Source organism: Pristiophorus japonicus, chromosome 16 (assembly GCF_044704955.1).
Source record: "Pristiophorus japonicus isolate sPriJap1 chromosome 16, sPriJap1.hap1, whole genome shotgun sequence".
NCBI lineage: Eukaryota > Metazoa > Chordata > Chondrichthyes > Pristiophoridae > Pristiophorus > Pristiophorus japonicus.
In genome coordinates this window covers 16,525,025-16,552,035 of record NC_091992.1, presented here as the reverse complement: position 1 = coordinate 16,552,035, position 27,011 = coordinate 16,525,025, and the positions used below count along the sequence as shown (strand labels likewise).

Sequence of the window (27,011 nt, the reverse complement as noted above, 5' to 3'; positions counted from 1 at the left end):
AAATTGTTGTTCATACTGTGCCAAAGGGTTTGATACCAGTACATTCAAATGTAACGAGATCGCCTCCTCCCCACCCCAAGTTGGCACCTGTATAACTGATTGTGATTTTCCTACTTTGCCACTCCCAAGATAATACCTTTGACTGACAGACAACAATGTTTTGTTGGGGAAAAGTCATTCTCCAGAAGCAGGGGCTTTCCGACAATCTCCAGGCAACCGTGAAGTCACACAATGAAGTTGCATGTCTGTGCAGCTCTCCCTGTGGGTGCTTGCACAGTTGAGTTGATTTATTTGGGTTCTTCATTCGAAACACATGTGAACTCATCCTTTTCTTTTGGCGTGGAAGCAAGTCATCCTCATTTCGCGGGACCGCCTATGATATGATATGATATAAATCTATGGACTGTATACACTGGCTAAAAATAACCTCTCATTTCCTCCCTGGTTCTTTTCGCATACTTTAGAATATGTAGTACTTGTCGATCTCCCCGAACATTGTTCATAGACGACAGGGGAACTGACAGCAGTGTTGGCTTGGAGTGCAAGAGGCATGCCATCGCGTGTAAGCTCGCTTCGGCGTTGGCATGAAGCGGTCGCTGTGCCACTTTGGCTGCTGTGACCTGGAATGCACGGCCTGGAAAGGGCGGTGGATGCGGATTCAATGATAACTTTCAAAAGGGAATTGGATTTTACTGGAAAAGAAAAAAATCTGGAGGGCTATGGGGAAAAAGCAGGGGAGTGCGACGAATTGGAGAGCGCTTTCAAGGAGTTGGCAGAGGAGCGATGGGCTGAATGGCCTCCTCCTGTGCTGTGTGATTTGATGAATGAGGAATTACTGCATTCACTTGTATAATGAGGACGCTCAGTTAAGGCTGCCATGTTGTACTGCAGTGCAGTGACCCCGGATATCCTGCCACCATATCAGTGATACTTTGTCCACTCCAATTTAGTACCAGAATTACAATGTAGTCCATGTTTATTTTAAGAGAGATTTGGGGCATTCGTTGGTTTGTTGGGTTCAGTATTAGAAAGCTAGAAACTATGTAATCCAGAACTGAGTTGACTAAATTGTGAATTTCGCTATTCGCCATGTGCCCAAAATGAAGTGTCCCAGGACTTCCCTCAGTATTTTCACCTGTCCTCTCAACTGAGGACAATAGTCTGGTCTCATTACTCAAGGATCTTTCTTTTAAATGATTCATTCCTGGGATGTGGACATCACTGGCAAGGCCGGCATTTATTGCCCATCCCTAATTGCCCTTGAGAAGGTGGTGGTGAACCGCTTGGCCTTCTTGAACCGCTGCAGACCGTGTGGTGAAGGTGTTCCAACATCTTGCCAGGGAATGTAATGTATAATGGGACAAAAAGTCCATTCAATTTTCTTAAATGAAGACAACATAAATAAGTCAAGGTAATTAGCCAAAGAACCAGAGGGGAGATGAGAAGAATATTAGTTCTTGGTATTTACAGCAGATTTTGCACTGATTTCTATACTAGCTTTTACACAGAATTGAAAATAATTGGCAAAAGAGTCAGAGGGGAGATGAGGAGAACTTATTTGCCGCAGCGAGTTGTTGTGATTTGCCTGAAAGGATGCTGGAAGCCTATCTCTTTGTCCAAGCTTTTGCTCATCTGCCCTAATTTCTCCTTATGTGGCTCGGTGTCAAATTTTTGTCTGATAACACTTCGGCGAAGACCCTTGGGACGTTTTGCTATGTTAAAGGCGCGTTAGAAATACAAGTGGTTGTTGTTGATGAGGAGAAAAGAAAAATGACAAAACATCTTTTACCAAAACAAAATATATTAATGCCCTTGTCTATATTCCACTTTGTTTCACTTTCACGGCCTAAACTATTTTGTTAATGCCTGTTCCATTTGGCCGATTTTCCAATCCTGTGCGAGCTCCTGTCTCCCAAAGATCTGAGTGCTTTGCCTGGAGCAGCACAGAAGCGAGGTTTGCCTGCACAGGTGATGTAGGGTCTTCTAAAAATGGCTTGTAAGTCACAACTTAGTCGCAACATTAAGATTTGGGACAGTTTTGCTTAATAATTGCTCTTAAATGATTTGAAGCACTTATTAAAAACATGACTGGTTTTGCACAAGACTTTCTGCTTGTTTGCGATTGTTATTTTCATTGTACACAGCGAGGTGGCCATTCGGAGTTTCAATCACTTCCTGGGTCACTGACCTTGTTGAGAAAGTGCTTCCTGTAGACTCTGGCTGTGCTGTTGCATTCCAGTTTGTACCCAAAGGTGCTGGGACTCATATTCTCCACCATGTCCTCCTCGCAGAAACTGCTCTCCGATGATGTTGGGGTGGTGACCGTCTCCATTCCTTCGATCCAGTACCCTCCGAACTGGGGGAGGATAATGGACTGATACGGCCCTGCTTTCTCGATTACCTGGATAACACAATTAACATAAGAACGTAAGAAACAGGAGCAGGAGTAGGCCAGAGCCCCTTGAGCCTGCACTGCCATTTAATACGATCATGGCTGATCCGATCATGGACTCAGGTCCACTTCCCTGCCCGCTCCCCATAACCTCTTATTCCCTTATCGGTTAAGAAACTGTCTATCTCGGTCTTAAATTTATTTAATGTCCCAGCTTCCATAACACTCTGAGGCAGCGAATTCCACAGATTTACAACCCTCAGAGAAGAAATTCCTCCTCATCTCAGTTTTAAATGGGCGGCCCCTTATTCTAAGATTATGCCCCCTAGTTCTAGTCTCTCCCATCAGTGGAAACATCCTCTCTGCATCCACCTTGTCAAGCCCTCTCATAATCTTACACGTTTCGATAAGATCACCTCTCATCTAGCCTGGTTGGTTCCGTTACATACCGCTCAAGGAACCTGTGTCTTATGCATTCTACGAACTCTTCCTCAAGGCTCCCTTGGCACATGTTAATCCACAGGTCAACGCCGGGATCCTGTCAGTAAGCTACGGGGGCCACAGATTGTTCAGAAACTTTTCTTCGCCTCTGGAGAATGTTACACAGGTAAGTTTCAGGGGCAGTGAGGGGTTTGTTTCTTGTCTTCTTTACCTGGGCAGTCATCTGGTGAAGTGGATCGCCAGCCCATTGCATAACCCGACTGATGTTCATGCAATTGACGGAATGAACATTCTACCTCAGGGGGATGGTGCACTCCACCATGTCACCACCCAGGCAGTGAAGATGAAAATTTGGATTTTTTTTTTTGCAAGGAAAACTCTTAATTGAAATCCCAGTCTTGACAGAAGAGGTCGCCTCAGGTTACCCTTAGGTTGGGCAGATTTTCTGAATCGCCTGGGAAAGGTTGGGATTAGCTGTCCAGGAAAGGTTATCTTTCCGCATCAACCCAAGGAACTTCGGTGAGGTCCTGGTGGTTTTACAGTGACGGGGATCATTCAAACGGATCTCATTTCGACATTGCAGTGCGCACCCTGCAATACCCGAACAGATAAATCTGCCGGGAACCTGTGTTTTAAGCGTTCAGTTCAGAATAAAAGTAAAAAAAACAAAACGGATGACCTGCTCAAAACCCAGAGATAGCAACCATAAGGGTGCAAGAAGAAATTAGTGATCTAAAAGACTTTAAAGACTGATACTGTACTAGGCCAGTGGAAAATCTCCCATTTGAAACTTGTGCGCAGATGGTGATAAAATTAATTACTGCCAAGAACTAGATATTAAGAAGTGTCTGTGAATTAAATAAAGTATTAAAGTCTGATGATAGAAATGTCTGTTTCTCTCTCCACAGATGCTGAGTGACCCACTGAGGATTTCGAGCAGTTTCAAAGGAACATAGGAGCAGGAGAAGGCCACTCAGCCCCTTGAGCCTCCTCTACCAATCAATGAGATCATGACTGATCTGCGACCTAACTCCATATACCAGCCTTTGGCCCATATCCTTTAATACCATTGGGTTAACAGAAATCCATCAATCTCCGATTTAAAATTAACAATTGAACTCGCATTAATTTAGTACCAATGTTAAGACTTAGAACAGTTTAACTTAATAATTGCTCTTAAGTGATTTGTGGGAGAGAGTTCCAAACTGTGACCACCTTGTATGTGTAAAAGTGTTTCCTAATTTCACTCCTGAAAGGTCTGGCCCCTAGTCCTAGACTCCCCAACCAGTGGAAATAGTTTCTGTTCCCTATCTGTTCCTTTTTTTCTATTTTTATTTCATAATTCCAACATCCACAGCATCTTACTTTTGTATTGAAATCTGAGAAATTTTCACCTTTAATATATTCCAATGGAGGCAAGACACGTGGTTCAATGGAATGGTTACAACAGGATAATAAAGTCTTATCAATTCCATTTAACCCTTACAATTCTATTTTCTGCAGTTGAAGTGTAATTTGTAAGACTCTCCTAATTCCTATTCCCACATACTTCATTTGTACCCCCATTTCCTAAAAACAAGCCTGTCTGGATAGATGCCACTAGAGTTAAGGTAGACTTACCTCATCAATACTGGGATAGGGGATGTAGTCGTCCTGCAAAACAAAAACACACACACACACATTTGAATTGTTGTAAGTTGAAGACAAAATCGGCCGTTTAAATACAGTGTTTGTGTGGGAGAGAGCAGTGTCTCCGATACCTACAATATCTGTCCCTGGGAGAAAGGCTATGAAACCTGCAGCCATTGACCGGACATTCAAACCCAAGACTGCGAAGTAAGTCCTGTGTCTAGCCCATGTCTAAAAAGTAAAACTAGCGGCCATAAATATAAGATAAATCCAATGGGGAATTCAGGAGAAACTTCTTTACCCAAAGAGTGGTAAGAACGAGGAGCTCGTTACCACAAGGAGTAGTTGAGGTGAATAGCATGGATGCATTTAAGCGAGATAAGCACACGAGGGAGGAAGAACATATGAACATATGAAAATAAGAGCAGGAGTAGGCCATTCGTCGCCTCAAGCCTGTTCCACCATTCAATGAGATCATGGCTGATCTTCTACCTCAACTCCACCTTCCCACACTATTCTGTGAGTCCCTTAGTATCCAAAAATCTATTGATCTCTGTCTTGAATAATCTCGATGACTGAGGCAAGCCATTCACAGTCCTCTGGGGTAGAGAATTCCAAAAGATTCACAACCCTCTGAGTGAAGACATTTCTCCTCATCTCGGTCCTGAATGGCCAACCCCTAGTTTTAAAAAAAAAAATGCTCGCTCAACGTTTGATGTAACAAACCTTCTGCCTGCAGCTCTTGTCCTGCTGTTCATCCAATTTTGGAGTCTGCTGTAAAAAGTGGAAGAATGGCATGTTCAGAAGCGGTAATGTTGAAAATGAGATGAGTTGAAAATATAATCAACGGCACACATTTTATTCTGCATCTCGTTGCCATGAGAACGGCCTTAGGGGAGAAGGGAAGGTGGCTGGACAGTAACTTGGTTGTCCACTTTGCGGTTAAATCGGATTTTTCAACTTTCAGAGTGTCACCCCCCCTCAGCCGCGGCAGAGCTCGGGAGAACTGGCGCTGATGTAGATTGTGGTGGGTGTTGGTCACAATGATCAGCTGCTAATCGGCGTCAGCTGAGGCTTGGCGCGTAGCACTCTCGTCTCTGGGTCAAAGGTTGTGGGCTCAAGTCCCACTCCAGGGACTTGAGAACAAGAATCTAGGCTCAAACACCAGTGCAGTGCTGAGGGAGCGCTGCACTGTCGGAGGTGCCGTCTTTCGGATGCGACATTAAACCGAGCCCCTTCTACTCTCTCAGGTGGATGTAAAAGATCCCACGGCACTATTTTGAAGACGAGCAGGGGAGTTATCCCCGGGGTCCTGGCCAATATTTATCCCTCAATAAATATCACAAAAAGAGGCCGAAATTACCACTTCCTTTAAGGCGAAATTCCGCCAAATAAATCTTCCTCCCGCCGAGCAGTGCAGGTGCAGTAAGGCTGTAGTCCTTGCAACGTGGCGGTGCGGCTCCCATTAAAGGGGAGGTCCTACGGCCGCTGACGCCATGTTTTTTTTGCTGGCCGACTGCCAGGTCGGGCCGACAGTTATGCCCCCAGGTTGGGCCGGGCTACCAACAGGCAGCCTGGCACCCCCTCTTGGGTGCCAGGCCACTGGCCCGGCCGATACCCTCCCTGGTAGCCCAGTGGATCGAACTTAAACAATCGCGCAGGCTCTCCCGTTTAAGTGAAGGGGAGAGACATGATGACGCGGCGCCCTGATGATGTCATCAGCGCTACGCTGATGATCAACAGCGGCAGCCACTCCGCCCACCCCCGACTTCCGTTCCTCTAGTGTGCTTTCCGGCGGTGGGCAATTTCGGCCCCAAATAGATTATCTGGTCATTATCACATTGCTGTTGTTGGAGCTTGCTGTGCGCCAATTGTTGTCCACGTTTCCCACATTACAACAGCGACTACACTCCAAAAGTACTTCATTGGCTGTAAAGGCGCTTTGAGACGTCCGGTGGTCATGAAAGGTGCTATATAAATACAAGTCTGTAAGATACACCTATTTTTCTTGAAACAAGGCACAAGAAGAGGCCACAAACAAATTCTTTTAAAGTAAAAAAAACTGTTGGACTACCTGGGAGGGGAACAGGTGCCAGCCTGAGGCAAGTGGTGACTCATCACCAAGTAAAAACAATCTATGTTGATCAAGGACATTGACAAAGACATTGATACCCCAGAGACTACAAGTCTGCAAGAAAACCAGGAATACAAAGGACCCTACGAAATGCACATTTTTGGATAACAGGGCATTAAGGATAAGGAGTTATCTTTTGCACTGTCGACTCCATGTGCAAATTAGTAGCCATTCAAACTCATCACCACAGCCAGTTAAACAAATCACCGCATCGATAATCGGATCTCGGCCCTGCAGGAAACTTATTCATACTATGGATAGAAATATGCGAACACAAAGACACACTAGCAGGTAACACATGGAAGGAACAGCAAGCAGGTACGGAAGGAAAGGAACAGAAGCAGCAGAGAACGGCCAGAAGAAGAACCAACAGGTCACGGAGCCAATGGCCACGAACCTACAACAGCTACAGCCAGGGCTGGTGATTGTATGTCTAATGTCAAATTTCTCTCAGCAGTCTAGTCCTGTAGTTTTAGTCGGTTTTGCTGCGTAATAAAACTGACAGTGGGTTAAGCCTAAATCTTGTGCCACATGCTGTCCTTTCCCACTAGACGTTCCGAGATCTAAGAATCAGAGGAGAGTGAAAAACAAACACTCTACCGTCTTTCATTCTTTCTTTCTAATACCTTCTTCAGTGAGGAGATAGGAAAACACAAATGGGAAAAGATAATCAGGGCCATCAAGGCTCATCCTATCCATCCTGGGACACCGTCCTCCTCAACTGCTCGAAATGCTAACTTCTCGCAGAACAAGGAAAAACAGGAGGGAAAACTGACTTGGGCCAAATCCAAGAAACACTCTTGCCAAGTTCCTCCCCGGTTCCAGGAGTGCTCCCTTGCCATGTCACGAGGGTTATATACTGTTGGAGCAATAAAGGCTGGACCCATCATTCCTGCATTCCCTTTGGCTCATCCCTCCCCTCAGATATTGTACTGGGGCAGCTGGTGGGGGAAGGAGGATGCCAGCTGAACCAAGATGCCTATTCAGGTCCAAGGCCCATGCTGGTGTATGCAAAATGGGTTCTGTGTGTCGACCAATTCTGCTTCAGGTAGGCCTTGCCTACATCAGTGTTCTCACAAGCTACATTCACTGTTTTGGTATTAAGAAACTAGAGAAAAAACCATAATGCTGGGGAAGGGGAGAATTTTTGTCTTTTGTCCACTTTAAAAAAACTCGGCTGCCCGTGTCCTAACTTGCACCAAGTCCCGCACACTCATCACCCCTGTGCTCGCTGACCAACATTGGCTCCCGGTTAAGTAACACCTTGATCTCAAAATTCTCATCCTTATTTTCAAATCCCTCCATGGCCTCGCCCCTCCCTATCTCTGTAATCTCCTTCAGCCCCACAACCCTCCCTGAGATGTCTGCGCTCCTCTATATCTGGCCTCTTGAGCATCCCTGATTATAATCGCTCAACCATTGGTGGCTGTGCCTTCAGTTGCCTAGGCCTCAAAGCTCTGGAACTCCCTGCCTAAACCTCTCCGCCTCTCTACCTCACTTTCCTCCTTCAAGACGCTCCTTAAAACATACTTCTTTCCTGCCCTAATTTCTCCTTATGTGGCTCGGTGTCAAATTTTTAATCTCATAAGCGCCTTGGACATTTCACTACATGAAAGGCGCTATATAAATACACAATGGAAGCCAATAAAGGTCAGCGAGCACAGGGTTGATGGACAAGCGAGACTTGGGGCAAGTTGGGACACGGGCAGACGAGTTTTGGATCACCTCTAGTTTACGTAGGGTAGACTGTGGGAGGCCAGCCAGGAGTGCCGTGGAATAGTCAAGTCTAGAGTTAACAAAAGCATGGATGAGGGCAAGGGTGGAGACGGGCAATGTTATGGGGGTGGAAATTGGCAATCTTAGTTTTGCTGCGGATATGTGGTCGAAAGCTCATTTCAGGGTCAAATATGTCACCAAGGTTGCGAACAGTCTGGTTCAGCCTCAAACGGATGTTGAGGTGATTAATTATTATCACAACCAGCATATCGTGCCAAGTGTGTAGACTTAACGGCGATTTTTCCTATAATGCATTGCAACCAATACGCTGAAAAATGACAACCTTGCACTTGCTCCTTTCTTGCATCAGTGCTCAAGACAATATATTTCTCTTGGCATGAAATGAAAGTATTCAGCTTCTAAACACACACTCTCGCTCCCATTACAACACGCTCCTCGGCACCAGCCATTTTGGACGTTATTAAAAGAAATGTCACATTAAATAACCAACCACAAAACACACATATGGCATGAGCTAGTCAGGTGACGTCTTAAAGCAAAGGTTGCGTTATGATCTACAGCCTCATAAAGAGTTGTGTGTCCAGCACGGAGTGTGGTCCAATCTCATGAATAAAGTCTGATCAATTAATACTTATAACAGTAAAAAAAAAGACTTGCATTTATATAGCGCCTTTCACAACCACCAGACATCTCAAAGCGCTTTACAGCCAATGAAGTATTTTTCTAGTGTGGTCGCTGTTGTAATGTAGGAAACGTGGCAGCCACTTTGCAAACAGCAAGCTCCCACAAACAGCAATGTGATAATGATCAGATAGTCTGTTTTAGTGATGTTGATTGAAGAATAAATATTTACCAGGTCACTCTCCTGCTCTGCAAGATAGTGGGTCCACCTGAGAGAGCAGACGGGGCCTCGGTTTACCGTATCATGTGAAAGACAGCATCTCCGACAGTGCAGAATTCCCTCAGCATTGCACTGGAGCAGCGGCCTAGATTTTTCCTTTGCGTTCAAGTCCCTGGAGTGGGACTGCGAACCCACAACAACCGTCTGACTCAAGAGGCGAGTGTGCTACCCGCTGAGTGTGCTACAGCTGACACAGTAACACAACACCCTTCCAAAAAGGGCTGCTGCCTTGAGTCATGATTTTGCATATAGCATTAATTCTGTGTTAAGTAGTGATGTTTATGATTAATTACAGTGCAGTGGAATTCCTGAACTCAAACCCTGGCCCATGTGCTGCCTCACTTGGTCGAAGTGAAGGGAAAGTGCCAAGTCCCACGGGGTATTCATGTTTGCTGGCAGTCTCCACTCTCACATGGCAAAGTGACAATGTCACCCTGCACTCCCTTTTGACTTTAGCATCACCTGATTTCTTCGGCATTGAGTTACGATTTGATTGCTCAAGCTGCTAATCAATTGTTGGCTCCTCTCCAGCTCCTTGCGGAGAACAAGGAGGTGGTGACGGGCCAGACTGTAGCAGAGAGCGACCGCTGATAACTAATCTGCTGTTATCAAAATCATTTAATGGGTTGGAGACCGATCAAATGCACGGAAGCACACAATGGTCCCACCCCCCACCCCCCCCGTACTCCCGGTACGGGTGGGGAGGGAAATGCTATCTGAAAGACAGCAGGTCGAGTTTTGCTAGGGGAGTTGAGAGGATGGATGAATATTCTGGAGTGCTGCTTGATTGCCTTTAGGGATCACGGAGTATTTCAGCTGAACGCATTAAAAAGAAGTCAATGAAAGGGCAGATTGTACATGGTCTGCTGAAGGAGCATTAATATGTAGCAAGACTTCAAAATGTATTTTGTATATCTATCGATATACACACACACACACACACACACACACAATATTATCGGACGGATTTTCAGCATTCGGGATTTTTCGGCAAAAACGGTGGCGATACGTGAAGCTTACCATTTTCGCTGCGCTACCGTTTTTAGGTCGAACTTTCGGGTTTTATGTTGGTAAGGGGGGGGGGGTTGCACGAGGATTTGTGGCGCAAAAAGGCGAGTTTCGCCAAAGTTAGTCCGGGAGCCGGGAGCGCTGCAACAGAGGACTTAGGAGGGGAATAAAAAACATTCACAAGGCCCCTATCTATCAAATCGCTGAAAACAAAAATTTTAAATAAAAACTTTAACTCAGCTTTTTGCAGGTTTTCATACTTACCGCTGCTGCAGGGCTGCACCGACAGGTTTAACCGGTTGCTATTCTGGGCGCGGCGTATGGGTTGGGAGAGAGCTGAAAGTACGATGGTAATGCAATCCGCGACGTTGCATGTCGGCACACCTCTCCCTGGCGCTATTGCCTATCGCCGCCGCAAACAACGAGCCCAAGATCCCGCCCGGACTTTGCGACCGGGTTTTTGCCACGGAGGGTCAAATCACGGCGAAAACCCGGTCGGAGCCCTCTCAGAAATCCGGCCCCAAATGTACATATAATGTATACAGAAATATTATATAAATACGTATACATACATACTCTTTTTCTGTCCTCACCAATATGGCGGGCGGCGCACTTCCGTGCGTAATGAGCACGTGCGCCACGCCTGCCATGACCGATGGTTAGGCGCCCGTTTTTGTGCCCGGGAAAACGGGCACGCGCCGCTGAATTTCTCAGCCGACGAGCGCCAAATCGCAGGCTGCCCTGCGATTCCCCCAAGACGCACTCCCGGCGAGCCCCAGCGAAGTTCAGTACTTTGCTTTTTTTTTCCCCCCCCCCCGGTCGGGGCGGTGTTCCGAGCGGCTGCAGGACGCGAGTGCGGTTGTGTCGGTGCGGCCGACCCAACCCGTCATCAGCGCCGCGCCGACAGGCCCCTTCAGTTAAAGGGGAGGGCCGCTGCGAACTCGGCAAAGTTTTTAGCTCGGTCCACTGGGCCACCAGGGAGGCCTTCGGCCGGGCCCGCGGCCTGGCGCCCAAGAGGGAGTGCTAGGCTTCCCGTTGGCGGCCCGGCCCGGCCGAACCCGTGGGCATAATTGTCGGCCCCACCTGGCAGTCGGCCGACAATAAAACAAAAATATGGAGTGGCCGGCAGCGTGACCTCCCCTTTACGGGCGGACGCGCCGTCCAGCCACACATAGCTCCCTGCTGGGGAAATCTGTCAGTGGCACCGACCAACGGCAACATCGCTCCCGTGGGGGGGGGGGGGGGGAGGGGGGGGAGAAAGGGGGTCACCGCCGGTCGTTAAGGGGTCGGTGCGTTCCTGACGCAGCGGGAAAACGGGCGGCCCATCCGTCTGCCCCCGGTCGGTAAGGCCTCTCCGTTCCATTCCCGCCTCTTGGAGTCGGTATTGGGGTTTATAGAGGGGGGCAATTTTGGCCCCCTCAGTCTTCCCACAGAAGTCGGTGTTTCCTCGATAAAAGCCACACCTAGCTGGGGGTTCAGGTGATCTGGATGTATTTGCCGCGCATAGTTTAACGGGGTTTAATTCCCTGAACATATTTCTGTAATGATTGTGTCACAGCTCAGACGTGACACTTCACTGCACCCCGCTGTTCCAAAAAATTCTGCTGTCAAATTATAAGCTGTACAAAAGTACCCTCTCCCAGCATTCTGTCGCTGTGTGCGCCCCCCCCAGGGGTTTAATTGCTTATTAGCCGATCGCAGGTAAACAGCGTAGGTAGGAGCAGAGTCAAGTGTTAACTGATTGCTCGCTTTCACCATCTGTGGCACTCCTGGCTGCGTGTTCCTTGCAAGTGTCGAAAGGAACACTGTCTTCTTGGAAATGCGCCCCTTTGGCAAACGTCAGATACAGGGCCATAAATCTAACAGCATGCTGTAAAATAGAAGATCCTGGCAAATGAAGTGACAGCGGCCAGGGACATTGGAGCCATTAAGGTCGGTTTGGAAGAAAAAAAATGGTGGCCACCTCGCTTCCGCCCGCTTCCGGTGCGGAACGCGGCGGCCACCATTTTGGGAAGGTCGGCAGCGCTGCCGTTAGCCAGCGCTCGCTTCGCGTATTTAAATCGCCGTGCAACGCCTGAATTGATGCACGATCTAGAATTTTGGACGTCGGCACCGTTAATGGTGCCGCCTCCAAACCGCGCACGGAAGCACGTGCGTGCAGCAGTACAACGGAACCGCTGCCATCGCTTCTTAAAGGGACACACACACAACTTTCAGGCAAGTTTCGGTTTTTTTTTGCTTTTGGATTGGTTCCTTTACATTTTATCGGAGCGGTGGCTTGGTGCAATACATTAAAAAAAAAAAGTTGTTCAAGCATGCAGGGAGTGCTGCTGGACGCTTGCAAGGCTTTGGATGTTAAAGGAAGGCCTCTGAAAACACCACTTGCTCCCAGTGCTGGGAGCTCTAGTTGCAGTCCCCCTTGGGCTGCAGTACCAGATGGAGATGGAGCAGAGGCAGCAAAGCGGACAAGCTGCTCGCAGAGGGAGGGAGGAGGAGGAGGAGGAAGAGGAGGGAGCGGAAGGAAGGAGGCAACCCAGAGAACCCCTTTCTGGCTGGGATACCCAGGATCAGGTCATCTGCCTGCAGTATCAGTGAACACAACCCCAATTCCCCTTTCAACATTTATCCTACACCTATCTTGCCTCTGTGATTGACCATTAGAGTATCCTCTTGGCCACAGTGCTGAAATAAAAGCTACCACAAAGCAAACTTTCCAATCCAATATTATCCACATATGCAACCAATATTACATTTAAAAAAATCAAATCGCCTCGTGCATTCCCCTAGTGACTGTTTTGCGTGCGCCTTTGCCTATCCGAGTGCTGCTGCAGTGATTGCAGCATGGCTGGAGAAGACTGCTGACTTTCAGTGGGGGATACGTAGGATGAGCTTGCAGGACAACCTCGAGGAGCTGGAGGCTGGGAGTGTGAAATCGAGTGACTGTGTTGTTTCTTCTTCTTCACTCTCCTCTCCCTCTTCTTGGTCAACCGCTGGCTGGGCAGGCTGGATTTCTTGGCTGTCTGAAATGAGGAAGGCACAAGGGTAGGGTTGTGGTGAGGGGAGTGGGGTGGGGAAAGCAAGAGGTGTATGCTTACACCGTGAGCGGCTTGCAAATCAGAAGAGATTGTGGGATGAGGGGGGATGTGAGAAGGAGGATGACGTACGAGGATACCAGCATGTTGAATTATTTCAGCCCCGCCCCTGCCAAGAATGGCCAGCACCATCTCCTCCAAGGGGATGAGGTAAAGCTAGGAATGTGAGGTATGCTGTGTGTTTGGTAGAGATTGTTGGTAGATGAGCGATGGGGGGGGGGGGGGGAGGTGGGGGGGTGGGGGCCCAGGGAGGGGTGGAGTCATACTCTGAGCAGTGTGTGAGGCTAGTGGTGCAGTTGGTAGGAGACAGCTTTTGAAGATGCATTCACTCTGACCATGACCAATCGTCTGAGGTCATGAAACCTCTTTGGGAACTGGAGCCAGGTCCTGGGGGCGACATTGCTGGTAGTGACCACCTCAATGATTTGGTCCCACGTCCTTCTTTCTGGAGGGCCCCTGACCCCCCCTGTCTTCCAGTGTTGACCCCCTGCGCAAAGGCCTCTCGTGCTGTGTCCAAACAGCTTGAAGTGAGGCCCGTTACCATAACAGCCGTGTCCATATATGCTGTTTACACAGGGCTGAGTGTGCGTTTCGCAGGCCCATCAATCAGTATCGGGCTAACTGGTTAAACTAAATCTATTTCTTTACATTGTGTTTCATTGGAAAATAAACACAATGAACTCCGGTTTTTCCTGTCGACTAAAGAATTTTTTGAATAGCTCTGACTTTCTTTCACATCCCTGTAGATTACCATCTCTACTTTTCTCCAGTGCCAGCCGTGGCTCAGTGGGCAGCACTCTCGCCTCTGAGTCAGAAGGTTGTGGGTTCAAGTCCCCTCCAGAGACTCGAGCACAAAAATCTAGGCTGACACTCCCAGTGCCGTGCTGAGGGAGAGCTGCACTGTCAGAGGTGCCGTCTTTCAGATGAGGTATTAAATTGAGGCCGTGTCTGCTCTCTCAGGTGGATGTAAAGGATCCCATGGCACTATTTCGAAGAAAAGCAGGGGGAGTTATCCCCAGTGTCCCAGCCAATGTTTATCTCTCAATCAACATCACAAAAAAGAGATTATCTTAGATCTGGGACTGTGTAATGAGACAGGATTAATAAATGATCTCCTAGTAAAGGATCCTCTAGGAATGAGTGACCATAACATGGTTGAATTTCAAATTCAGTTGGAGGGTGAGAAAGTTGGATCGCAAACCAGTGTCCTAAACTTAAATAATGGAGACTACAAAGGTATTAAGGCAGAGTTTGCTAAAGTGGACTGGAAAAATAGATTAAAGTATAGAACAGTTGATGAGCAGTGGAAGACATTTAAGGAGATATCTCATAACTCGCAACAAAAATATATCCCAATGAGAAGGAAAGACTAAGAGAAGGGATAAATGCCCATGGCTAACTAAGGAAATAAGGGATGGTATCAAAGTGAAAACAAAGGCATACAATGTGGCCAGAGGATTGGGAAACTTTTAAAAGCCAGCAAAGAACGACTAAAAAAAATGATAACGAGAGGGAAGATAGCGTATGAAAGTAAACTAGCACAAAATATAAAAACAGATAGTAAGAGTTTCTACAGGTACATAAAAAGGAAAAGAGTGGCTAAAGTAAGTGTTGGTCCCCTGGAGGATGAGACTGGGGAAATAATAATGGGGAACAGGGAAATGGCAGAGATATTGAACAAATATTTTGTATCGGTCTAAATGGTAGAAGACACTAAAAACATCCCAATAGTGGATATTCAAGGGGCTATAGGGAGGGAGGACCTTAATACAATCACTATCACTGAAGAAGTAGTAATCTGTAAAATAATGGGACTAAAGGCGGACAAGTCCCCTGGACGTGATGGCTTACATCCTCGGGTCTTAAAAGCAGTGGCTGCAGAGATAGTGGGGCTGAAATTTACCGTCTCCGGAGGGACGGTTACTGTGGCGTTTGGGCGGGCGACCGATAAAATCAATGGGCCGCCGCCATCGGGTACGTTCCCCTCCCCGAGCCATATTCAGCTCGGTGGGGGGGGGGGGGATTTGAGCGGTGTGCACTTCCGCCGGAAACGGCGGAGGTGAAGCCGCTGTAAAGGTGACTTTCCAGCGGTGAGCTCTGCAACATGCGGGCCGCTGAAAAGTGGCCAGGACATGGATTCTCAGCTGCGAAAAGGTCAGTCTTTTCCCAGCAGTGCCCCCGCGAGCTATTTGAGTCGGTGCTCGAACGGGACACCGCTGGAGTGTTGCCGCGATCAGGGCCCTTTGGTCGGGAAATAGTTTTATTAATTATTAGTATTTTTTATTTAAGATTACAGTAGCCACTGTATTTGTTTTTTTAATAGATTTATTTATTGTTTTGGCTCCATTCAACCTGCTGAGTGCTGCTCAGAGGTTTGCACATACCCCTGTACTTTTGTACAACTTTCAGGTCTGACCCTTTAGTGGAGTCCTGTGGGCTGCAGAGACCTGCTTGGCAGGGTTCACCCTGAGGATGGGAGGAGTGTTGGGAGGGCGACACCTGGTCAGAAGCAGGGTGGCACGCAGGAGAAGGCATCGCCGTCAGCACCGTGCAGACAGGCAGCGGGAAAGGGAGGCAGCAGCCATGATTTGTTCATTCTGCGCCACACCAGTGTGCTCGCCATCTTCACCGGCCCGATTCAGGATTGCGGTTGGCTGCTTGGGGACAAGGGATATCCCCTGTCCACTTGGCTGCTCACTCCTCTGCGGAACCCCAGGACAGCGCCAGAGCATGCCTACAATGACGCTCATCGTGCCATCAGGTGCATCATCGAGCAGTGCACAGGCAGCCTTAAGCAGAGGTTCCGGTGCCTGGACCGCTCTGGTGGCACCTTGCAGTACTCTCCTCAACAGGTCTCCATAATCGTCGTGCATGCTGCACAACCCGGCCATCATGAGGGGACAGTCGCTGGAGGTCAAGCCAACAGTACCACCTGAGGAGGAGGAGGCAGCGCAGGAGGAGGAGGAGGAGTTGGAGGAGGATCCCCGTCGCCCCAGAGCTAGGGGGCGTCGACCCATCGCCACCCTGGAAGGGCCGGGTACAGACTGGCCAGCACCCTCCTGGGAGAGTGCGTCCTCACATATATGGAGGTGCCTGACACCTCCCCTGCAATCTCCCTCCATGCATTATGTACTGGCGGTCTGCCAGGTCTCCCCACGTCAGGAAACAGTATTCTTCTGCTGTCCTCCACACCGTCCATCAGCGTCTCCAGCTCCACATCAGTGAACCTGTTGGCTCTCCTTGCACCTCTTACCCCAGCCATCCTTCCAAACTCCTTCCCCCCGCAGGGCCTTGCTGCAAACCCTGGCCTCAGCTGGCTCATTAGAAACCCTTACCCGCATGCTGAATTTCTCAGTGGTGATAACGTTCAAATTAAGACAGCCACACTGCTGAAAAATCCATTTTGGAAGGGTTCATTATATTTACCCCTCAGCAACATAACAAAAATACAGATTATCTGGTCATTATCACATTGCTGTTTGTGAGAGCTTGCTGTGTGCAAATTGTCTGCTGTGTTTCCCACATTACAAGAGTGACTACTCTCCAAAAGTACTTCATTGGCTGTAAAGTGCTTTGAGATATCCAGTGGTTGTGCAAGGCGCTATATAAATGAAAGTCTTTCTTTCTTTACAAACATCAGCCTCGGATTTCATTTGGCATTTTGGTTGTCTAGCCAAATCTTTCCGATCATCCTCCACTGCTTTCCCTGGGAAGGTATCCCACACCCTCTGCCCCCTCCCCCCACCCCGGATAAATGGTTCCCAGTGCGAAAAGCAACCTACCTGCATCTTCTCCAGCATGTCGAAGAACTCTGTAGACTGTTGAAGAAAAAGAAAAACAGAATTAGTAAATGTGGACGTCAAAATATTGTTACGCAGACAAGCCCACCGCTGTTCATGGTCCGATACTTCAAGCTGACTGTACAGCGGCAGTTTACCGTACCGTGCTGTGGGGGAAGTGGCCTACCTGTGGAGATTGTAATAAATCAGACTGTTCGGGTGCACTGAACACTGTAACATCCACTTCATATTGATACTTTAGAAGCAATGAGTAAACACGTGTACACACTCAGTGATATCCTCAAGCACCCCTTGCTCACATGCAACACCATCCCCCTTCCAGCAAAACTGCCCGGACACCTCCCTCGGGCTTCTCGTGATGGGCTCGTGCACACCATGTTTGTGCAACTGAGTCACTGTTCACCTCGTTTATGCAAGAACATAATTCAGTACGCGCCAGGGGAATGTGCATGGACATGGTGACAGCACACGCAAGAACACTCCGACAAAGGCAAAATACCGTGGGAGGCTGGAACTCTGAATAAGAACAGAAATGACTGGAGATGCTCAGCAGGTCAGGCAGCATCTGTGGAGAGAGAGACAGAGGTAATGTTTCAGAAGAGTTATCCCTGGTCTCCTGGCCAATGTTTATCCCTTTCGTCAGAGCTGGAAGATGAGCAATTTTTTAAAGCAAGGTCATCATCATCATCATCATAGGCAGTCCCTCGGAATCGAGGAAGACTTGCTTCCACTCTTAAAATGAGTCCTTAGGTGGCTGAACAGTCCTATACGAGAACCACAGTCCCTGTCACAGGTGGGACAGACAGTCGTTGAGGGAAAGGGAGGGTGGGACTGGTTTGCCGTACGCTCTTTCCGCTGCCTGCGCTTGATTTCTGCACGCTCTCGCCGATGAGACTCGAGGTGCTCAGCGCCCTCCCGGATGCACTTCCTCCTCTTAGGGCGGTCTTTGGCCAGGGACTTCCAGGTGTCGGTGGGGATGTGGTACTTTATGAGGGAGGCTTTGAGGGTGTCCTTGTAACGTTTCCTCTGCCCACCTTTGGCAAGTTACAGAGCCAGGAAAAGTGGGATGGGGGAGGTATAACAAAAGGCCTGTGACAGGGTGGAGGGCAGGAGTGATTAAAGGACAAAAGTGATGATGGTGGAAGGATGGTAATGGGACAAGTAAAGTAACCGGTGGATAGGAAGGACTTATTTCCCTTAGTGGAGAGGTCAATAACCAGGGAGCACAGATTTAAAGTAATTGGTAGATGGATTATAGGGGAGTTGAGGAGAACTTTTTTCAGCCAGAGGGTGGTGGGGGTCTGGAACGCGCTGCCGGAAAGGGTGTTGAAGGCAGAAACCCTCACCACATTTAAAAAGTACTTGGATGTGCACTTGAAGTGCCGTAAGCCACAGGGCTACGGACCGAGAGCTGGAAAGTGGGATCAGGCCGGATAGCTCTTTTTCAGCCAGTGCAGACACAATGGGTCGAATGGCCTCCTTCTGGGCCATAACATTTCTATGATTCTGTGTAACGATTGGTCCAGAGGAGGTGCAAATAGTTACAGCAGAATAGCTATTTAACGCTTTGTTAACTCTGTTTCTCTCTCTCTCCACAGATGCTGCTGAGAACACTCAGAGATGTTACTGAAGGTCTGATCTGCTGGGGTTAATAGGCAGTTTATTTGCTGTTGGGAATGCTTAACTTGCATGTGGATTGTATTTATCGTTCTGCTTGTTGGCCTAATTATTTCAATCTTTACTCTGCCAGAGTCAGTCTAGCTCAGTTAATAGAATTCTCACCTCCGAGTCACGAGGTTGTTAAGCTCAAGCCCTGCTCCAGGACTTTACGTAATCAATGCTGATACTCTAGTGCAGTCCCTTGTTCAGGCCCTGGGGCCAGGGGAGACTGCGGGCCTTTATTCCCCTTCGTGGCGCCCCGACCTGCGAGGAAACACCAGCCGCGGGTGGGGGGCTATAGGAGGAGGAGCCACTTCAAGATACAGTGCCAGCCGTTCCAGGAGGGCGACAGCTTCGAGGAGGGTGACTGGGGTGATGTCACCAAAGCCCAGGTCGCCGACTGGAGTGTGGGCAGGAACTTCGGCAGGGCCCAGTTGCAGCAGAGGTGCGGTGAATGATCACGGCGGAGGAACGGAGAGAGATCAGGGCACACAAGCGACGTGATCGGGGCCCAGGAGAGGCGAAAGTTCGGGGCCCAGGAGAGGCGAGGGCCCAGGGGCAGCACGGGCCCAGCCCACACTGCGTTATGTGTGCGCGCACTAGGTCCGTGCAGCAGAGCTGGTCTCCAGTCGTCCTGGTTAACCCTTGCCACTGGACCAAGACCTGGCTCTGTCAAGCCCCGTGTGTTGGCTGGTGTGCAACGGTCACCACACATTATAAAAATCCACGCACAGACATCTTCCACCCTTCAATATGCAGTTCGGGTCCTGGAATATCAGGTCCTCATTGAAACATCTGTGAACTCATCCTTTTTGGTGTAGAAGCAAGTCATCCTCGATACGAGGGAGTGCCTCAGAAGAGAAGTTTAGTGCAGTACTGAGGGAGTGTTAAACTGAAGCCCTGCCTAGCTGTCCAGCTGGGCATTAATGGTCTCATGCTACTGTTTCTACTTAAAAAAGTTCTCTTGGTGGGAATGGTAGCATGGTGGTAATGTTACTGGACTAGTAATCCATAGGTCTGGACTAATGATCTGGAGACGTAAGTTCAAATCCCACCACAGGAGCTGGGGAATTTAAAATTAAATAAATCTGGAATTGAAAAGTTAGTATCAGTAATGGTGACCAGGAATTGTGGTAAAAACCCATCTGGTTCACTAATGTTCTTTAAGGAGGGAAATCTGCTGCCCTTACCTGGGACTGGCCTATATGTGACTCCAGACCCCCACACACATGGTTGACTCCGAACTCGGAAATGGCCCAGCGAGCCACTCAGTTGTACCAAAGTGGTATAAAGACAGACTGCAGCTCACAACCACCTTCTCAAGGGGCAATTAGGGGTGGGCTTCTTCTGACATGGCACTATTTTGAAGAAGAGCAGCGGAGTTATCCCCAATGTCCTGGACAATATTTATTCCCCAAAAAAACAGATTATCGGGTCATTATCACGTTGCTGTTTGTGGGAGCTTGCTGTGTGCACCAAACCTGCGGCCATGTTTCCCACATTACAAAAGTGATTGCACTCCAAAAGTATTTCTCAAGCGCTTTGAGACGTCCGGTGCTCATGAAAGGCGCTATATAAATACAAGTCTGTCTTTTAAAATAGCACAAACTCTACGCTCACGAATTCCAGGCATCTGCTGCATGAACCTTTACTCACAGAGTAAAGCAGAGCCACTCTGACTTTATCTCCGTGCCACCTCCGGCAGGTTGTGTGTGTGTGGCTGCAAACCCCTTGCGCTGGTCCCTACTCCTCAAATTCGCTCATGGACCAGCCTCCTGCAGTGTCTGGGCGAGGTTCGAGGGCGAGGTTCTGCGGCTGGCAGTGCGTAAAAGCAGAACAACAGACGGGTGCCAAGTGTTGTTTCACAAAAAAGGAAAGGCGGTAGGTCTGGTGCTGCTGGCACGGCACGGCATGGGTACAGGCTGCCAACAGGGGCGACCATATACAGCACGGATCTTGCATGCCATGTTAGCCTCACATCGTCCTGTCAGTGTTATTTGGCAGCGACACAACAGGAACGAAATCCAGTCCCACTGCCTCGATGCCAAGTTCTAATAATATACTTGGGGCAAAGTTGGCAACCAAGTCTGCCTGCGCCTCCTGCTCTGTTGGTGCGGATGAGCCGTGACCTGTGACCTGTTTGTGCGGATGAGCCGTGACCTGTGACCTGTTGGTGCGGATGAGCCGTGACCTGTGACCTGCTGGTGCGGATGAGCCGTGACCTGTGACCTGTTGGTGCGGATGAGCCGTGACCTGTGACCTGCTGGTGCGGATGAGCCGTGACCTGTGACCTGCTGGTGCGGATGAGCCGTGACCTGTGACCTGCTGGTGCGGATGAGCCGTGACCTGTGACCTGCTGGTGCGGATGAGCCGTGACCTGTGACCTGCTGGTGCGGATGAGCCGTGACCTGTGACCCGCTGGTGCGGATGAGCCGTGACCTGTGACCCGCTGGTGCGGATGAGCCGTGACCTGTGACCTGTTGGTGCGGATGAGCCGTGACCTGTGACCTGTTGCGCAGGTCTCTGTCGTTTTGGAAGTGCCGCTACACAGTAAGGTGCAAAAACCGCAGGAGACAAAGCGGTAAACCTCCAGGGGTCTGGATTTTCAGTTGTCTAACGGCTCAGTTAGCACCGATAATGCGAGCGTTAGATATTACCGACCGGCAGCGCAGCTTTTAGTGCCCCGACCGAAAATTCATTAGAGACTCACTGGGGGGCACAAACCAGTCACGCCCGGCTGTCGACGATCCGTGAGATCCTGACCTCAATCCCGGTGCAATGCCCACGCTTGCACCCCCGGTCGGTAAATTCGGTGCGGCCACCTCATTTAACGCCCGCCAAGAACAACGTCTGGAAAAATAGTCGGTCCAGGCTCGCAGAGTCGTTAACTGGCGGCTACTTAAAGGGACGGGGAAGTGCTTCCCTCGGAGGTCAGCCGGTGCAATGTTTCTACGCAGCACAGTGCGTGAGCCTCCCAGTTTGCAGCGGCAGGCAGACATAACAGTACAGGTTGAAATCTGAGCTCTGCGCAAAATTTACCGACCGAACTTTCGTTATGGGCCCCTCCCCCCCCCAGCTGTGGTGTGCAGCGGCTGATTTATCGTCCATCAGCTCTTCGACCGATTCTGACAAATTTCTGGGCGGAGGGCGTACACGTTTTCACGCCGCTAATATTACCGCCCTGCCTGGGTTACCGCCCCAAATGAGGCACGACTGAATTTCTCCCCCACAGATGTTCAGAGGGGTCCCTGCAAACCAGAGTCACCGGCCTGACAATCTGCCCCCAACAGCAGAGTCGTCGGTGAGACCATCTCGATTCTGACCAACTGGGCAACCCAGTGCCACCATGGCGGAGACGGCACTACACATGGCTCCCTCTAGAGGAGGCCACCAGCAAGACAACACGATGAATTGCACAGAATAGAATCCACCGATATACCGCGAGCACAGTTTCCTCACCAACGATACACTGAACACCCTGCGGTGCCCGCCAGTCGCAGAAAGCCTGACGTGTGCCGGAGGACATCGCGTGATCCCTCGCCACAGCACGCAGGCTGCGGAGGAGAGAGCCGAAAGTCAGTCGGGCAACGCTTTCAATGCACAAGCATTTCTGCAGCAGGTACATTCCCTGTAAACGGCAGATCTCATTTGTGACTTTCCTGCAGACATCCCTGACAGCCACAATCCTAAAATGAGAGAAGGGGGGTGGCACCCTTGCTCTAGTAGCCATTAACTACACAAAGGTATTGCAAAGTCTCACAGCAGGCACCACATCACGTTCGGTGAGTTCACTATCCACTCGAAAACTTTCTATGTACTTACCACATTCTTTAGCATAGCGATCATCTTGAGCAAGAAAAGTATCACAACAGCAGAGCACTAAGTCTTAATTTTCCTGTGTTGGGGGTGGGGGTGGGGGGGAGTGACGGGGTTAGGGGTAGGGACCCTGACCCAGATGACACATCCAATCCTACTCCATAACCAGTCAACCTCGTCCCTTTTCCCTGTGTGCCGGCTGCTCTCCCCGAGGATGGTGCCTGGGCACTGACTTTTACAGCCTGACTACGGGAGAGTTGAACTACACCTTTGGAACAGGTTGTACAGGAAGTGGAGGCTCAGGCTGTACATCTGCATTTTTTTCCTCTCCACATTGGCCACAATTCAAAACTTGCCGTTTAGTTGCCACAAAGGGACAGGTCTGGGCTATTAGGTTGCAAGCACTCTGTGTGCACCAGTCACTGCGCTGGAATTAAATCTTAATATCTAACCGCATTAACAAAGCTTGGAAAATCACAGCGTAGCCTACCAAACAATCGTGGGCAGGTATGTGTGTGTGCTGTGTGTGGAATGAGTCTGATCATCACAGGTCAGGTATGTCACACTGATCTGCCTCTCTTCGGTTCCCAGCTACAGTATGAGTCATTTATTGCTTTGTTCTCGATTTTACAGATGTCAAACTCTAATCTCGTTTCATACAAGCCAAGAGATTGGATTATGATGGGATAATGGATCCCTCCTTTACACAGAATGACATCGAATGTACAACGCAGAAACAGGCTGTTTGGCCCAACAGGTCCGTGCTGGTGTTTATGCTCCACACGAGCCCCTCCTCCCACCCATTGTTCCCTCTAAGCCGAGAGGTCACGCAGCTGGCCATCTCTCTCTCGGTGCCGCACAGCCCGCGACCACGCAGCCCCGTAAAGGGGCCGTGCACCCCCCAAAAAAATTAGGGGGAACAGTGCCTCTCCATCTAACCCTAGCAGATCTCCTGTGGCATTACTCACTGTGAGAGGTTTGAGGGATCACTAGCTGATACCCCGTGGCATTGCTCGCTGTGAGGGGGTTGAGGGATCACTAGCTGATACCCCATGGCATTGCTCGCTGTGAGGGATCACTAGCTGATACCCCATGGCATTGCTCACTGTGAGGGATCACTAGCTGATACCCCATGGCATTGCTCACTGTGAGGGATCACTAGCTGATACCCATGGCATTGCTCACTGTGAGGGATCACTAGCTGATACCCCATGGCATTGCTCACTGTGAGGGATCACTAGCTGATACCCCATGGCATTGCTCACTGTGAGGGATCACTAGCTGATACCCCATGGCATTGCTCACTGTGAGGGATCACTAGCTGATACCCCATGGCATTGCTCACTGTGAGGGGGTTGAGGGATCACTAGCTGATACCCCATGGCATTGCTCGCTGTGAGGGATCACTAGCTGATACCCCATGGCATTGCTCACTGTGAGGGATCACTAGCTGATACCCCATGGCATTGCTCACTGTGAGGGATCACTAGCTGATACCCATGGCATTGCTCACTGTGAGGGATCACTAGCTGATACCCCATGGCATTGCTCACTGTGAGGGATCACTAGCTGATACCCCATGGCATTGCTCACTGTGAGGGATCACTAGCTGATACCCCATGGCATTGCTCACTGTGAGGGATCACTAGCTGATACCCCATGGCATTGCTCACTGTGAGGGATCACTAGCTGATAACCCATGGCATTGCTCACTGTGAGGGATCACTAGCTGATACCCCATGACATTGCTCGCTGTGAGGGATCACTAGCTGATACCCCATGGCATTGCTCACTGTGAGGGATCACTAGCTGATACCCCATGGCATTGCTCACTGTGAGGGATCACTAGCTGATACCCCATGGCATTGCTCGCTGTGAGGGGATTGAGGGATCACTAGCAGATCGCCCATGGCATCGCTCACTCTGAGGGGGTTGAAGGAGCACTAGCAGGTCTCCCATGGCATTGCTCACTGGGAGCCAGGGGAGACGCTGAAGGAGTAAAGTGCATTTTACATGCAAGATTTTGAACATGTTATAATTAGCCACCCACTTCAAAAGCAGGAAGGCATGGACCAAACGGAAGTGCGTTGGCAGCATCTATTAGAATGACAGACTTGGTATACTATGCACTTTGTGTCGCCACAAAGCAGTGTTAAGTCGGCACTGATGCAAACCATGTGGTGTAATCCAGCTGTGAAATTTCCCAACTTGCGGAGTTAGTTTCTCTCTCCACGTTCATCATCATAGGCAGTCCCTCGAAACGAGGATGATTTGCTTCCACGGCAAAAAGGGATGAGTTAACAGGTGTTTCAATGAAGGACCCGAACTACATCCTGATGGGTGGAAGATGCCTGTGCGTGGATTTTTTTAACGTGGGGTGGCCATTGCACAACAGCCACCACACGGGCTTGACAGAGTTAGGTCTTGGTCCACTGGCAAGGATTAACCAAGACGACTGGAGACCAGCTGTGCTGCACGAGCCTAGCGCGCGCACGTACGGCAGTGTGGGCTGGGCCCGTGCTGCCCCTGGGCCCTCGCCTCTTCTGGGCCCCGAACTCACACCTCCCTTGGGCCCCGATCACGTCCCTCTACGTTCTCTCGCCGCTCCTTCGCCCCGACCTCGCCGCTCCTGCTGTATCTGCCCACGCTCCAATCACCGACCTGGACCTTGATGACGTCACTCTTCGCTGCCGTCGCCCTCCTGCACCAGCTCGCGCTGTACCCTGCCGTGGTAAGCCGCCACGCTGCCCATGGCTGCCGCTCGCTGCTCCTTTTATGGCCCCGACCTGCCGCTGATGGTCTCTCGCAAGTCGGGGCCTCCACGCTCTATTTGCACTGGTTGCACGATAACTTTGACCAGCATGAAGCTGAACTCTGAAGATCTCCGGTTTAATGCCTCAGCATAGAACCATCGATTCTTACAGCACAGAAGGCGACCCTTCGGCATGTCATGCCTAAGCTGGATCTTTAAAAGAGCTGCCCAATTTGGTCCCACTCCCCAGCTTTTCCCCCTGAACCATGCAAACGAGTTGCCTAATCGCCTTTTGAAAGTTCCGATGGAATCTGACTCCACCACCCTTTCAGGTCATAGCTATCAGCTATTTTTTTGTTCCGGCATTTGGTTCGAGCTGGCGAACGGAGGCTGCGCACATCTCCGTTTCTTTGGCCAGAGAGCGACACGGGGGCCAGTGACGTAACTCGGGTCTGATCGATTGCGTTGCTCTGTCCGCTGCATGAACCTCATCATCATAGGCAGTCCCTCAGAATCGAGGAAGACTTGCTTCCACTCTTAAAATGAGTCCTTAGGTGGCTGAACAGTCCAATACGAGAATCACAGTGCCTGTCACAGGTGGGACAGACAGTGGTTGAAGGAAAGGGAGGGTGGGACTGGTTTGCCGCACGCTCCTTCCGCTGCCTGCACTTGTTTTCTGCAGGCTCTCGGCGATGAGACTCGAGGAGCTCAGCGCCCTCCCGGATGCTCTTACTCCACTTAGGGCGGTCATTGGCCAGGGACTCCCAGGTGTCGGTGGGGATGTTGCACTTTATCAGGGAGGCTTTAAGGGTGTCCCCGTTACGTTTCCTCTGACCACCTTTGGCTCGTTTGCCGTGAAGGAGTTCTGAGCAGAGGGCTTGCTTTGGGAGTCTCGTGTCTGGCATGCGGACAATGTGGCCTGCCCAGCGGAGCTGATCGAGTGTGGTCAGTGCTTCAATGCTGGGGATGTTGGCCTGGTCGAGGACGCTAACGTTGGTGCGTCTGTCCTCCCAGGGGATTTGTAGGATCTTGCGGAGGCATCGTTGGTGGTATTTCTCCAGCGACTTGAGGTATCTACTGGACACGGTCCATGTCTCTGAGCCATACAGGAGGGCGGGTATTACTACAGCCCCGTAGACCATGAGCTTGGTGGCAGTTTTGAGGGCCTGGTCTTCAAACACTCTTTTCCTCAGGCGGCCAAAGGCTGCACTGGCGCACTGGAGGTGGTGTTGAATGTGGACCGACATGGACCTGTCATATGACAACACACACCGACAGCAGGCTGTAAAAGCCTGTCACTCACACACTGTATTTGACTTTGAGTTTCACCCTCTCGTCTTTGCGACTGATCTACAAACAAATACAAAACACACTCTGCAATATGTAGGCGGGGGGGGCAGTGGGGGGGTGAGAAATGGCACTTGGCATCTTGTAGGCAGTCAATCAATAACAAAGAGTGACATTTTTGGGTTGTGATTTATTGACGGCTTGCAAACCCTTTGCCACGTACTGAAATACTCACTGTGCCGCTCGTTAATTCGACCAGACAAAATTGCACTCTGCTGATGAAATCATTGACAATTAAAGGACGGGGGAACTGGAGAAGAATGTTGAAGAGATTAGGAAAGATACGCTGAAATGTCTCCTTCA

At 49.7% G+C, this 27,011-nt stretch overlaps 1 protein-coding gene across 4 annotated transcripts in view; it reads right to left on the bottom strand.

Annotated features, from left to right (window-relative positions):
- Positions 1–27,011, bottom strand: part of rap1gap2a (RAP1 GTPase activating protein 2a) — a 357,838-nt gene that overhangs the window by 51,023 nt on the left and 279,804 nt on the right. For all 4 annotated transcript variants that reach the window (XM_070857044.1, XM_070857043.1, XM_070857045.1 and 1 more), the window contains 4 exons: positions 17,117–17,152; positions 5,189–5,236; positions 4,454–4,486; positions 2,189–2,401 (listed from right to left, as the gene is read on the bottom strand). In XM_070857044.1, the coding sequence (XP_070713145.1) occupies positions 2,189–2,401; positions 4,454–4,486; positions 5,189–5,236; positions 17,117–17,152 (330 nt within the window). The remainder of the gene's footprint in view (positions 1–2,188; positions 2,402–4,453; positions 4,487–5,188; positions 5,237–17,116; positions 17,153–27,011) is intronic.